Below are 12,756 nucleotides of genomic sequence, written 5' to 3'. Positions count from 1 at the left end.
CCCCCCCCCCCCCCCCCCCCCCCCCGTGCTGTTGGCTTCAAGTTCCTTTGGCCTTTCTTGTTGCCTCGTAACACTGAGACTCATTTGTAATCACCCCTGGCCTCTTTCAACATTGTGCTTCCTGGCAGCGCTCTGCAATTGATTATCTGGGCTTCTAATTATTTTCCTCCAGATGTATTAAATCTCTTTCTCCCTCCCTAAGGTGAATTTCGTTTTCTTGCCCATAATGCCATTCTATTATGTGCAGTATGAAGTTTTTCTTATCCTTTGGCACTGGCAATTCAGTCAATTTACTACTATGGGAATATATCTCGAACACACCATCTACCTGTCTTCCGTATCATTCTCTTCTCTGAGACACCATTAAACACTTCCCTTTATGGCTACTTAAGAAGGTGGTAGGGGGGTCAGGTGACAGGGAGAAAGATCAGAAAGACCTGATTATAATTACTGTTGACTTTAGGCCATGCTACTTCTGTCCAGGACTATCTGTTACATAATACTTTAAAAAATTTCTCTTCAAATCTTTTGAAGCAAAGGCCTTTCAGTCAGCAATAGGAACTATCCAAAGATTTCTGATGCTGTGGAGAAGTTAAATCTTATTTAATGTAACAAATGATACACTAACTGAGCTTTTACTGAATCAATTGTCATTGATAGGCTTGGGGTCACAGGATTTTACTGGTAGTAACTGACAAACTAACAATATACATAATTTTGAACCAAGTTAAAACTATAATTCCCCAACTAGACTGTAAGTCTAATGAAGACAGGGATCTTTCTTTATATCTCTTCATATCCCAGCATTTAGTGTAATTCCAGGTATATGTAGTTCAACGAATGTATGGTAACATAAATAAATTTTGTAAAATAAAAAGACATGAAAGCAGAAAATTGATTCCTTTGTCCAAATTATTTTGTTACAAAAGAATTTTTTACAAAAGAATTTATTGCAGCTCTCCTTTAAATATTGCCCCTTCTACTCAAATGATATGAAGTAAAATGAGTATGACTAAAATTTAATTCACATGTGATTTTATGTATCATGTGTTCTGATTGTAACTTGAACACTACAATCTTTAAATTAATCAACATAAAAATTATAGGGAGAGATTGTTACTTTCACCTTAAAAAACTTAATGCCAGGTTTTACATTCAAGTCTATACTCTCACAAGAAATTCACACTAAATTTTTTTTTTTTGAGCAGATAGTCAGGCAGGATATTCATTTTTAGGATAGATAATCCAATATCATTCCCACTTCACTTGTCAGAACATAAAATGCAATAGACATGTTGCTGTATTTTCCACTTTTGAACATTTAAGCTGTTGGAGAGTCATATTTTCCATGAGTAAAGTTAGAAAAAATTCCGGCTATAGCCAGTCCAAAAATATGCCTCAGTTCTGAGAAAGAAAAATCATGTCATATGATGGTAAATATAATATTGGATCAATTCAATCCATTGAAATCCACGTATCCTGGATGCCTCCCAAAATCAGCCTCTTAGTAATTTGTCTTCTCGGAGTTATTCTTCATAAAACTGATTACTGCGTTGTGCTTTTCTCTCGATGAATATTTATATGTATGATACATATTTTAGTCTCTTGCATTATTTTTCTTAGGTTCTCAGCTAAACGTTCCAAATAATGTATTCATTATTAGAAAAATGATAAAATCTTTATATATCGGCTTTTCCCCCTCTAGTTTAGTGGCTTATAAATAATTATGTTGGTTTAATACCTCTTCACTGATTCTCTTAACTTCCTAAAATGCCTATCATTCTGATGTGCTTGTGTATTTTCAAATGGGTCTCTGTCCCTGGTTAGATCAATAAACTATTGTCACAAAGGCATCTTTGCTTCCTAATCGCCTGGCACACTTCAGTATTTTCCCATCAAAGATAAATTTAAATTGTACAGATCTCTATCACTGCCATTTTCGTCTCCCAATTTGTACTTTTGTCTGATTCACTAAGGGGCATACCAACATTTATTTTCTTCTGTGCAGATCATCCTTCTTCTATTTCTAACTATTCGGAAAAGTCCTTGTTCCCTTCAAAGAATTCCTTTTCCTCTGTACAATGACTCACTATAAATTCAGTTATTACCTAAGTGTCTAGACCCCCGAGCAGAAAGAAGGTTGGCCTCGGAATCAGACTTCACTTCCAGGAGCAAGTCTTCTATCCCCGGAGAAGACAACTGGGCTACACAAAGAACCTGACCGTTGTCATCGGGACAGCCTTTTTTTTTTTTTTAAGATTTTATTTATTTATTTGACAGAGAGATAGTGAGAGAGGGAACACAAGCAGGGGGAGTGGGAGAGGAGAAGCAGGCTTCCCACTGAGCAGGGAGCCCGACGTGGGGCTCGATCCCAGGACCCCAGGATCATGACCTGAGCTGAAGGCAGACGCTTAATGACTGAGCCACCCAGGCGCCCCGTGTCATCGGGACAGCCTTATGGTGCACAGTGTCATTCAAGACCCAACCCGTGCAGGTAGGGTAGCACACTGGCAAGAACCCTGAAGACCAAGGTCCTGACACCTGCTCTCCCCATTAGAACATCAGAGGTGTCACTTTTGATCTTGTTGGCAGAAATTTGCTCACCTGAAAATAAGGGACTAGAACTAAATTCTCTCTGTTTTATCCAAGCTCTTATGATCTATTGTAGGGTACATACAGCATAGTCTAATTGAAACAAGTACCAGAATACGCTACACTTCTTAGAAGCAACCGATTTACTTCTATCTTGGTGACCCGGTAAACTTCGCAATGGATGGCATTTCGATTTTTGCTTTTGCCATCTGGAAACTTAGTTCCCCACATAGGCACCCTTTCTCCACAGCTCCACGGCACGCACTTTGTATACCAAGCTTTGCCTTGACTTTTACTGGTATGACTCTTCATTTCCATTTGCCAGGGTCCTTACTGTTCTGTATCCTGCTATGTTTTATGTGTCTCTGAGGGCACTTTGGAATGAGGCATGACAGAAACGTACGTAAAGAAATAAGATGATGGAAAAAGGAAAGACTCTGGAGTCAGATGTGATGGACCCATCCTATCACTGATTAGCCTGTGACAACTCTCCTTAGTCTCTGTTTCGTCTTTGGTAACACAGGCAAATCCTTTCTTTCAAAGTGGCCCAAAGAATTAAGTGAGACAATTTAGCTAAAGTGCATGCTGCACGGTAGGTAAGCAAAAAATACTAATTTTCTTCTTTTCCCTCTTTCTTTTTTCTCCCTAGTTTTATTGAGGTATTATTGACAATCAAAAATTGTAATATACTTGGGGCACCTGGGTGGCTCAGTCTGTTAGGCGACCAACTCTTGGTTTCAGCTCAGGTAATGATTTGGCGTCATAGGATCAAGCCCTGGGTTGGGCTCCATGCTCAGTGCGGAGTCTACTTGTCCCTCTCTCTCTCCCTGCATTTGTGCATGCTCTCTGTCTCTCTCTCAAATAAATAAAATCTTTAAAAAATTGTAATATATTTAAGGTGTACAATCTGATGGCCCAAAATCCATAAACATTGTGAAATATTCACCACCTCCAAGCCAACCAATACATCCATCACCTCATACCTATACTATGTTCCTTTTTTTTTCTTTTATGGTGACAACACCAACCCTCTTAGCAAATTTCAAGTGTACAATACAATATTGTCAACTAGGGTCCCATTGCTGTACACAATTTCTTCAGAACTCATTCATCTTCTTGCTTTTTCTTGATCTGCCCTGAAACAAATTAGCAAAACCTAGTGGACCACTCTAACTCCTGGCAGGGTTCTCTGTGTCATCCTGAATCTCTATTTCTTATGACAGACATCATCCATCTCACTCTGGATATGGGGAGAGTCCCGACCCTTCAAGCTCTCTATCTGCTACTAGGTTTTAAATCATAGAGAGCCTGGAAGTTGAAAGGCATCGATGTCACATGATGCTTCTCATGAACGAAACATAATCTAGTGGTTAAAATCAGGAACCAGGCATTAAGGGAACATTTCTCTGAGTTGGTCACACAATATTTGAAATCCCCACCTCAGTTATAAAACAGAGCCAAGTACATTTGCTGTCTCTAAACCCTACAGGGATGTTTGATGGATTCGCAAAGTGCCTTTGAGCTCTCAGATGAAAGGTACCATAAATTTAAATCAGTTACGTGAGAAAACACACTTAGGATAAGGCACTCTGAGTAACCTAGTTTCTTTCCAAAGCATAAGCAAACACCCTTGAGAGTCACTGGAAGAGCTTCCTCTCTGAATGGAGATCTTGAGATGCTTGTGAATGACAATGCTATCATAGTCAAAATCAATATTTTTATCCATAAACAACAAGTATTAAGTGCCCACAGAATGTTCTGCAAAGAAACAAATGGCCTCATATTTTTCAAGTACAGTGGGAAAGATTCATTTCATTTTTTAAAGGTACTTAAGAGAATATATTTTTCTGAAATCCTTTACTTTTAAATCTTCAGAATAGAGAACCTGTAGACCTAAAAATCATTTCCAGTGAGCTTTAGTGATGATATCCTTAAATCTTATAAGTCTAGGTGGCTCTGAAAAAAAACATTTTTGCTCTGCAGTTCTTCTATAAACATCCTTGTTGCCTTTCATGAAGAAGCATTCAGAAAACCCAAGGAGAGCATCGACATGCTGAGAATTCTCTTAGCCTTTATTCAAAGGCTTTGGGGGCTAACCTTACCAGAAGGAGCCTTGCTTCTTTCTTAGAAAGATTGGCATGACGTTTACGACTTCTCTTGAAAGAGATCCCTAATTTTCAAAAGACCAACTAACCAGAAACCTTTTCTTGCCTACTTAAGATTGGGGAGGCCTTCCCTTCTTGGAAGATGGGCGTGAACATCTGGGACCTAAAAATAACCACAACCTGAGCTAAAGAAACTCCAAATTCTATCAATTAGGAATGAATGAATAAATGAATCAAAAAGGTACACCCCATTGGTTTCTTCATTCGGTTATTTATTAATTCAAAAAATCATTTTGATCACCTATTGTGTCCCATATCTTGGAGTAGATGCTAAGCAGTTTCAAAATATTTGATGATTTCTCACTGAAAAAATCAGCAGAAATGTACTGACACCTTAAGACAAGCCTCAAGCTGTACCATGATCCCTTGAGATCTGGGAGGTTGAGGTAAGCAGGTAAATGGGGGTGAAAGCTCTTCTGTTGCGGATCCTCTTAGAAAATTCCAACCATTGGGTGCTCTGATGAATATAACATTTTCATAATGTGCCCACTGAGAATCACTTTTTCCTAAGGGATCTTGCATTGGTACATTCTTCAGAGTGTAAAAGGATGGGATGGGGAGGATCCTGATAGCGAAGAGAAAAGCCTACACTACTTCCAATTATTGTAACTTTATATATTTCATTACACGAGGCATTTTCCTGTATCTAAGAAGTACCATCAGAGGTTCATTGGCTAGCAAGTCCACCTTTACCTGTTCTGTAGCCAGTGTTGTTAAGATATACAGCAAAAGTCCGAGGTTCGTGCATCGCCTGCCATGAAGGTGAGGAGCAGTTCTCATTGTTGGTGTAGACGTTGTGGTTGTGCACATACTTTCCGGTGAGCATGGAGGACCGGGAGGGGCAGCACATAGGGGTGGTCACAAAAGCGTTGGTGAAGGTGGCCCCCCCGTGCTCCATAATCTTTCTTGTTTTGTTCATGACTTGCAGGGACCCTGGAAGGCACAATTCCAGCATTGTTTAGCAGAGCGCACCACACCACGAATGCCCATTGATGTCATGTCACTCAGTGACTCTGTTCCCCTGATTTATTAATTTCCCTCCATTGGCTTGAAGGAGTTGATAATTTGACAGCTCTCATTTCTAGAACAAAATTAAACATTTGGGATCCTACCATCTCAAGCATTTTGCGGAATAATAAAACTCATTTCAGCTTCTCCTCTCCTTACTCACAAAGAAAAAAAAATGCAGGCTAATCTGATCATTAAAGCTAGAATTTTAGATATGGAGAAAATTCAAAGGCCAGCAGCCTTTTGAAGATTACAAGAGAACAAGAGCCTGTTACACAGGGCATCAAACCCCCAGCCTACCACATATGCACAATGCTTGTGACATTGTTGAGGTTACTACTTACGGTGTTTTAATCATAGGAAACTAAAGAGGAAAACCATTTTTTTTCCTGTTAAGTAAAAGTCCCTCCAAAATGCCTGTCTTTAATTAAAAAAAAATCTTTATTGTAACTTGGTATCCTCCAGCAAAGTCACCAAATACCCTCCAGTTTTTCCATCAGGATAGCACTGCCAGTTTATACTTTCACCTGTTTACGTGTAATATTAAAAGATAGATTGTTTGCTTATGAAAGAGCAATGATTCTATTGCACTCAAAAGTATTTGCATAGAGTAAAGTATTCCATTTTGACTGCGAAGGATGAAATTGTAACATAAGATTGCCGAGGAAGAAAAAAACGACTTCGATTACTCTATCCAGCCAAATACTGTCGCTGAAACACATCCAAATACTGCAGAAAAAAAGCACAGGCTAGAATTCAATAGTCTTTTCAGGACTTGTCAAGAAATGCACTACAGAGCACCACAGCCAAGCCCATTGCATTTGAATCCTGGAGCCTCACATTTCCAACAGGTCCCACTTCTTCCAAAGAAAGGGAGAAAGTCTATGTAGTTTTCCAGCAAGGAAGGAAATCGTAATGCAAACCAGGCAAGCATTCAGAGCAGAAGAGAAGTGTGCAATGGTCCAAAAAGCCACAGTTAGCCTGATTTTTTCATGTATTAGTTCTTACTGTTCACATGAAACATATGAAAACAAGAGGAAGGTTTCTAATTGGGTCTCATTAGAGCTCCCTAAAACAGGCTTCAGTTAGGAGGATTCCTAACTGCTTTTTCTCCTCTGGTTGTCTTCGGCGGATCAAGCAACCTTTTTGTAATTGGTGAATAACGTGGAGTGAGTGCCCACTTCATGCTGAACATTCTATCAACCTCAGCACTCTGGGTTGCTCCCCCAAGTGTAGCATTGACAAAAGAAATGGAAAATTCTCTGCTGCCTCGGTCTTTAGCGGTAAACTATCTAGATGAGAACCGACATATAGAAACCACTTGGGGCTATTTGCAAAGCCACGTAAGAGTGTGGAGACAGCAGTAGCAGTACAAATAAGGTTAGGGAGGACCGAAGGGGATGTTTGATGAGAGTTCTGGAACAAGAGACGAGGACAAATGGAAGGAGAGCAGGAAGAAAAACACAAGACGGGTGAAGTGTGTTCGTGGCAGCATGGGGAGGATGGTGTGTGTGCTCTGGAGGTGGGAGGAAGTCGAGGGTTGCGTACAGCACATTGATTTCCTAGGATGAAAAAGAATATGGGGAATTCTCTTGATGAAACATAGAAGGTAGAGTTAGTGAATGGCTTCGAGGCTGGGCACAGATATTTGGATTTGATAGAATAGCCAAAATGAAGGCAGAACGATTTCTCTGTCAAAGGAATGAACGACATGATATGGAAAACGTCTTTGAGGGGTGTAGTTGTGGCAACGGGGGATGGAGGTATGTGCATGGAGGAGGAAATAGGCTGGTCCACCAAGGTTACAGCCGAGAGGTCGCTAAAGCCATTAGGCCATGAGGTGATACAGACTTGAACTGGACTGTGCCTCTAAAATGGAGGGAGGCTCGAAGAAACAGATCCAAGAGATGTTGTCATGCATCAGAAGATAATGAGTTGACTAATAATACCTCAACGTTTTCAGCACAGGAAGAAAACCGGAAAAGTAATGGTTTCACTGTCACTCAAGGAGTAACTAAAAAGACAGATGCCCTGTAGAAGATCAAGGAAGTCCATTTCAGAAATGTGTTTTATATTTATTGATCAGATGGGGGAAACATCCTGGAGATGGAGATAAATAGATGGATACATGGGAGTGGGGAGAGAGTGAAAGGTAGATGGTCGCGTCTATTCACTTACTCCTCTCTCCTCTTTACACCTCTGCAGTGCTTACTTAGTGTAGTATCTTGAATTTTGGGAAAACTCAGCAAACACTACTGATGGATTTTCATTGCCTACTATGCTCTTTATTACAAAGAATGGGCTATCAATTTCCTTTATGAGCCTTAGCTGAACTCATATTAAAAAAAGCACTGGACGAACCATGAGAGACTATGGACTCTGAGAAACAAACTGAGGGTTCTAGAGGGGAGGGCGTGGGGGGATGGGTTAGCCTGGTGATGGGTATTAAAGAGGGCACGTACTGCATGGATCACTGGGTGTTATATGCAAACAGTGAATCATGGAACACTACATCAAAAGCTAATGATGTAATGTATGGTGATTAACATAACATAATAAAAAAATTAAAAAAAAAAAAGGCACTGGAAACCATCCTCCAAGGTCCTGAATCACCTGCAATCTCCTGTTTACAGACTCATTCAGACTGCAAATATAGGATGGTAGGTAGAAATCGGATCTAAGGTCAAATAATATACAAAGTGGTACCAAAACTTAGCCCAATTCATAATCTGGACTTGCCCCAGCAAGGGCTCCCCTCCCATTCTAAATGTCACTCTTTTAATGAACTAGGCAGATTATGTTGAGGTCCTAAACAATCTGTCCAAATTCCAACCAGTCCCCAAATCAAAGGGATTGATGAGGACATTTGGTCCCCGGAGTCACCGTGACCACTGAAGCCCCAACATTAGGATTCGTAAAAGTGGGTATCTGGCCTGAAGTTTCTCAGTAAAGAATAGATTCTGAGACAATGTTCCTTCAACTTTAAACATCACTTGGAGAGCATGTTACATCAGAATTCTGGGCCCACCCTGTGATGCTGATTTCAGAAGACTTGGGGAGGCACCAGAGAATTTGCACTTCCAACAAGCTCCCTGGTGAGGCCGCTTCTCCCTGTCCATGGACCACACTCGCGCTCAGAGAAGTAGTCCGGGTTGGACACAGAAGCAGGGAAGCCGAGAGCTGGGCGAGACTTTAGCAGGTGCCTCTAGGCGGCTCAGCCCACTCCCGAGGCTGTAAGATATGGCAGACCGGAATCGGAAACATCCATGTCATGCTTACTGTCAGCCAGGTTCTCTTCTGAGCCCTTCACACTCATCAACTCATTTAATCCTGACGATAAGCCTTCATAGCAGGTGCTCTTATCTATTATTCCCATATAAGTATCACAGATGATAAAACTGAGGGGCAGAAGGGCTAAATAACATTCCGAGGGCCACACATGGCCTAGGTCGCCAAGCCCAGAAGCAAATGCAGGCAATCTGCTCCAGAGACCGTGTTCTTAAGCTCCATCTAGGCTGAGTACCAGCTGTGACACTGACGTTAAGACCGAGAAACAGAAAAGGTGTCTGCTCATAGTCAAGATATGTCTCACTTTCCGCAGACTGATATTTCACCTAGCCTCTTAGAGGAGACACTGACACACACGAATGCTGGCCTCCCACGCACCTTCCCCCCAAGGGCTGAAGGATCCCAGGAGCTCAGGCCCAGTGAGGGCTGAGATGTGTCTGACTTCGTCGCTGGCGTGAAATGCCGCCTCTGGTCTTGGTGGGTTCTCCGCAGATGATGGAGCGCAGAACCCTCCCTCTTCCCTCTGAGTTAGTATGCAACGGAAGGAAAGCATGAAGCACCTTCTTTTTCATGGCTGTGTGATGATTAATGTCGGGCAGCAACACTGCCTCGCACCGCTTCCCTCACTGAGGGAGTCTGCACCACTGACTTTTCCTTGGGAAACTCTCCCAAAAGCTGGTCTGTAATGAAACTCATCGTTCCGCACTTACAGCTGTTGAGATGAATGAATGGGACAATGTCCTGCCTCGCTGTTGGAAGAGCTCAGTTTTGTCTTAAGCTGCAACTGCTCACCTCTCTGAGGTTCAGGCCTTCGGTGCCTAAAACTGCAATCGTGCTGATTCTCAGTTATTAGAACAATTATTTCATAGGAATGAGAAGAAGCTTAAGGCCGAAGACTCGTAACAAGATTCACAAGGCAGGGCTTAGGAGGGTAAGAAGGAGAAGAGAGAGCCCTGAACTTGAACTGGAGGGAAAACATCTGGATTTGGTCACAGATCAGCTTGAGCAAGTCACCTACTCTTTTTTGGTCTGAATGTCTCATCTGTAAAGTGGAGCTAAGAATCATTCCCCAACTAGATCACAGGGTTGCTGAGGAGCAAATGGCCCGACACTCGCTGCTAGAGCACTTCACACAAGGAGTGTTGTCAGGGGAACTGGTGCTCACCTCAACCCACCGTGTTAATTTCCTCCTGTCTTTTTCATCCCCATGTCCATAAGCTACATCTGAATTCCAAAAGCGGGGGTAAGAGTAAACAGGTTGCCATAGACTGAATACTAGTGTCCCCCGCCCCCTGCCCCCCCCCCCCCCGCAAATACATATGTTGAAACCTAACGACCAGGACGATGGTATTAGGAGGTGGGGCCTCTGGGAGGCGATTAGCTCATGAAGGTGGGGCCCTCATGAATGGGATTAATGCCCTTATATAAGAGACCCCACTAGGCTTCCTTGCCCCTTCTGCCATGTGAGGATACATAATAAGACAGCCATCTGTAAGCTAGAAAGGGGGCTCGCACCAGACACTGAATCTTCTGGCTCCTTGATCGTGGACTTCACAGCCAACAGAACTGTGGGAAATAAATGGCTGGTGTTTATAAGCCACTAAACCATCCATTTTGTGATAGTCTGTTCACGACTAAGACAGAGGTCAGCGATCATTTCTATGTTTTGAGACTTAAAATGTTAATGCTGGCTTATAGTTAAAAATATCAATTCTCTCCCACCCCACATACACTGTCCCCCTACCTCCCCTTGCGCAAGAAGCCTGACTTCGTTATCACTTAAAATTGTCCTTGGAGGTGGGAGCCTGACGAGGTTGCTATGAAGTGACTGTCACTGGGTCCAGGAGCTGGTGTGGGGGCACTGCTGACTGGCCTGGCTTGAGGACAGAGAAGGTCCAGGCCACAGCTGAGTCCCAGGTCTGCCAAGAAAAGCTGTCCCAGTGCCAGAGCTCCAGGTGGGGACTAGGCATGTCTGCCTTCTTCCTGCAGGGGTGGGGACGCTATAACAGCAATCAGCTACGGACGAGGCTACGGCTGGGTGAGCAGCAACTGGGAGGGGAGAAATGGCACTCTTCAGGAGTCCTGCAACATCCACCACGTTTGCACTTTCAGTGGAATTAAAAAAAAAAAAAAAATCCAGGCTCCAGGAACAGTACTTTGGATGGAGTATGGGATAGGTTACTGGGACCGGATGGGACCATGGCCAGGAATTTAAATCATTCTACACACTCCAACTCATTTATTCTCACATCATCTGTGTGAAAAAGGTCAGCAGAGAGAAAATGTCCAACTTCTCTGAATGACTTTTCCAAAATTACACAGAGAGCTTGAATTACTTCATTTACATGTCAAACTTTACAACAAAACTTCATCTTTCTTGATTCAAGTGGCTTAGTGTTTGATTTATTCAATGTTTTGTACTATGAAACATTAAAGTTTTCATCAAGTCTGTTTATCACGGTCTGGAAAACTCACAAACCCAGAAATTCAATAATAAATATTGCCATCGTCATCCCTTAAGGAAACTCCAGGCATGTGGGGCTCAAATACACCTGGCTTCCTAGAGAGACACGCCTCCTTGCGGACTGCAATGGTTCATGCTTTGATGAACAATAATGACAAGCAAGCACAACTCTTATTAATTGTGCAGTGTTGTTTCTAGATGTCATCATTTTATGATGAGCTATGGTTAACGCTTTAAATATATAAATGGTCTGTATTAAATACCTCCAGATTCCATTGCTATTTTCTCACACCAACAGTTATTTTTATAGTAAAGTATGAAACCTTAAACAGTGATAATTCCAATATTAAAAAAGGCTATATTGATCGGTTCAATATTTTAATTCTGAAAGCATAAGAAAAAAGTAACATGATAAAAGAGTACACCTTTTTCTACCAAAACCATGGGATGGGTGGAAAAAACCCCAGATATTTCAGTGAAAACCAAAGGGAAGAAACAAGATTGGGGAAGAAAGGACTAAGAAGCAGAAAATAAATCTGTCTGGAGTGTCTCCAGGTCACTAACACTCATTACTACCCCCCCACCCCACTACCCCGCCAAAGAGCAAAAGGCCATTAAAAGAGGAGACTAATTTCTTAGGGAAATGGACTGAAAATGTCTACAGGGTAGGATAGAGAGGTAGGCAAGTGAAGGCAGCCAGGTATAAGAAAAATCAGGGAGCTTTCATCTTTTCTGCTTTTCACATTTGGTAGAGATGTGGGTGTAGAGAGCTTTCTCCGACCATGAGAAAAACTGCAGTATGGACATGATGGTAAATGGCTCCATGACCTAAATGTTGGGGAGCAATGGAGAGTGGTGGGGGCCATGATGACCTGAGGACATGCTCCACCTAGTGGGGCAACTTTGACTCCTCTTCAAACATCTACCTGATTGCTGTCTCATGGGAATGCAAGCTCTCATGCTTCTGGATTTTCCAGAAAGGTCAGAATCTGGATTTTTTTTTTTTTAACATGAAATCATCTGATTTTTAAAATGTTACCTTAATTTAAAAAAAAATACACTGGTCAAGCAAACCACATCTGTGGGCTAGCTCAGGACTATAGATTGTGACCTCTGATTTAAAAAAACAAAGTATTTCCATGTATTTATGGTTTCTTAATTCCATGTATGATCTGAAAGAAGCAATGAGCCAGTGTTACTGAGATGTTAGCATCAGCCCAGTTTCCTAAGAATTTAACA

At 41.8% G+C, this 12,756-nt stretch overlaps 1 protein-coding gene across 8 annotated transcripts in view; it reads right to left on the bottom strand.

The window, feature by feature from the left end:
* Window positions 1–12,756, bottom strand: part of SULF1 (sulfatase 1) — a 176,208-nt gene that overhangs the window by 63,605 nt on the left and 99,847 nt on the right. For all 8 annotated transcript variants that reach the window (XM_032421530.1, XM_032421532.1, XM_032421529.1 and 5 more), the window contains one exon: window positions 5,451–5,690. In XM_032421530.1, the coding sequence (XP_032277421.1) occupies window positions 5,451–5,690 (240 nt within the window). The remainder of the gene's footprint in view (window positions 1–5,450; window positions 5,691–12,756) is intronic.

This window comes from Phoca vitulina, unplaced genomic scaffold (assembly GCF_004348235.1).
Source record: "Phoca vitulina isolate PV1807 unplaced genomic scaffold, GSC_HSeal_1.0 scaffold25, whole genome shotgun sequence".
Classification (NCBI taxonomy): domain Eukaryota; kingdom Metazoa; phylum Chordata; class Mammalia; order Carnivora; family Phocidae; genus Phoca; species Phoca vitulina.
This window is presented reverse-complemented; position numbering and strand designations above follow the sequence as displayed.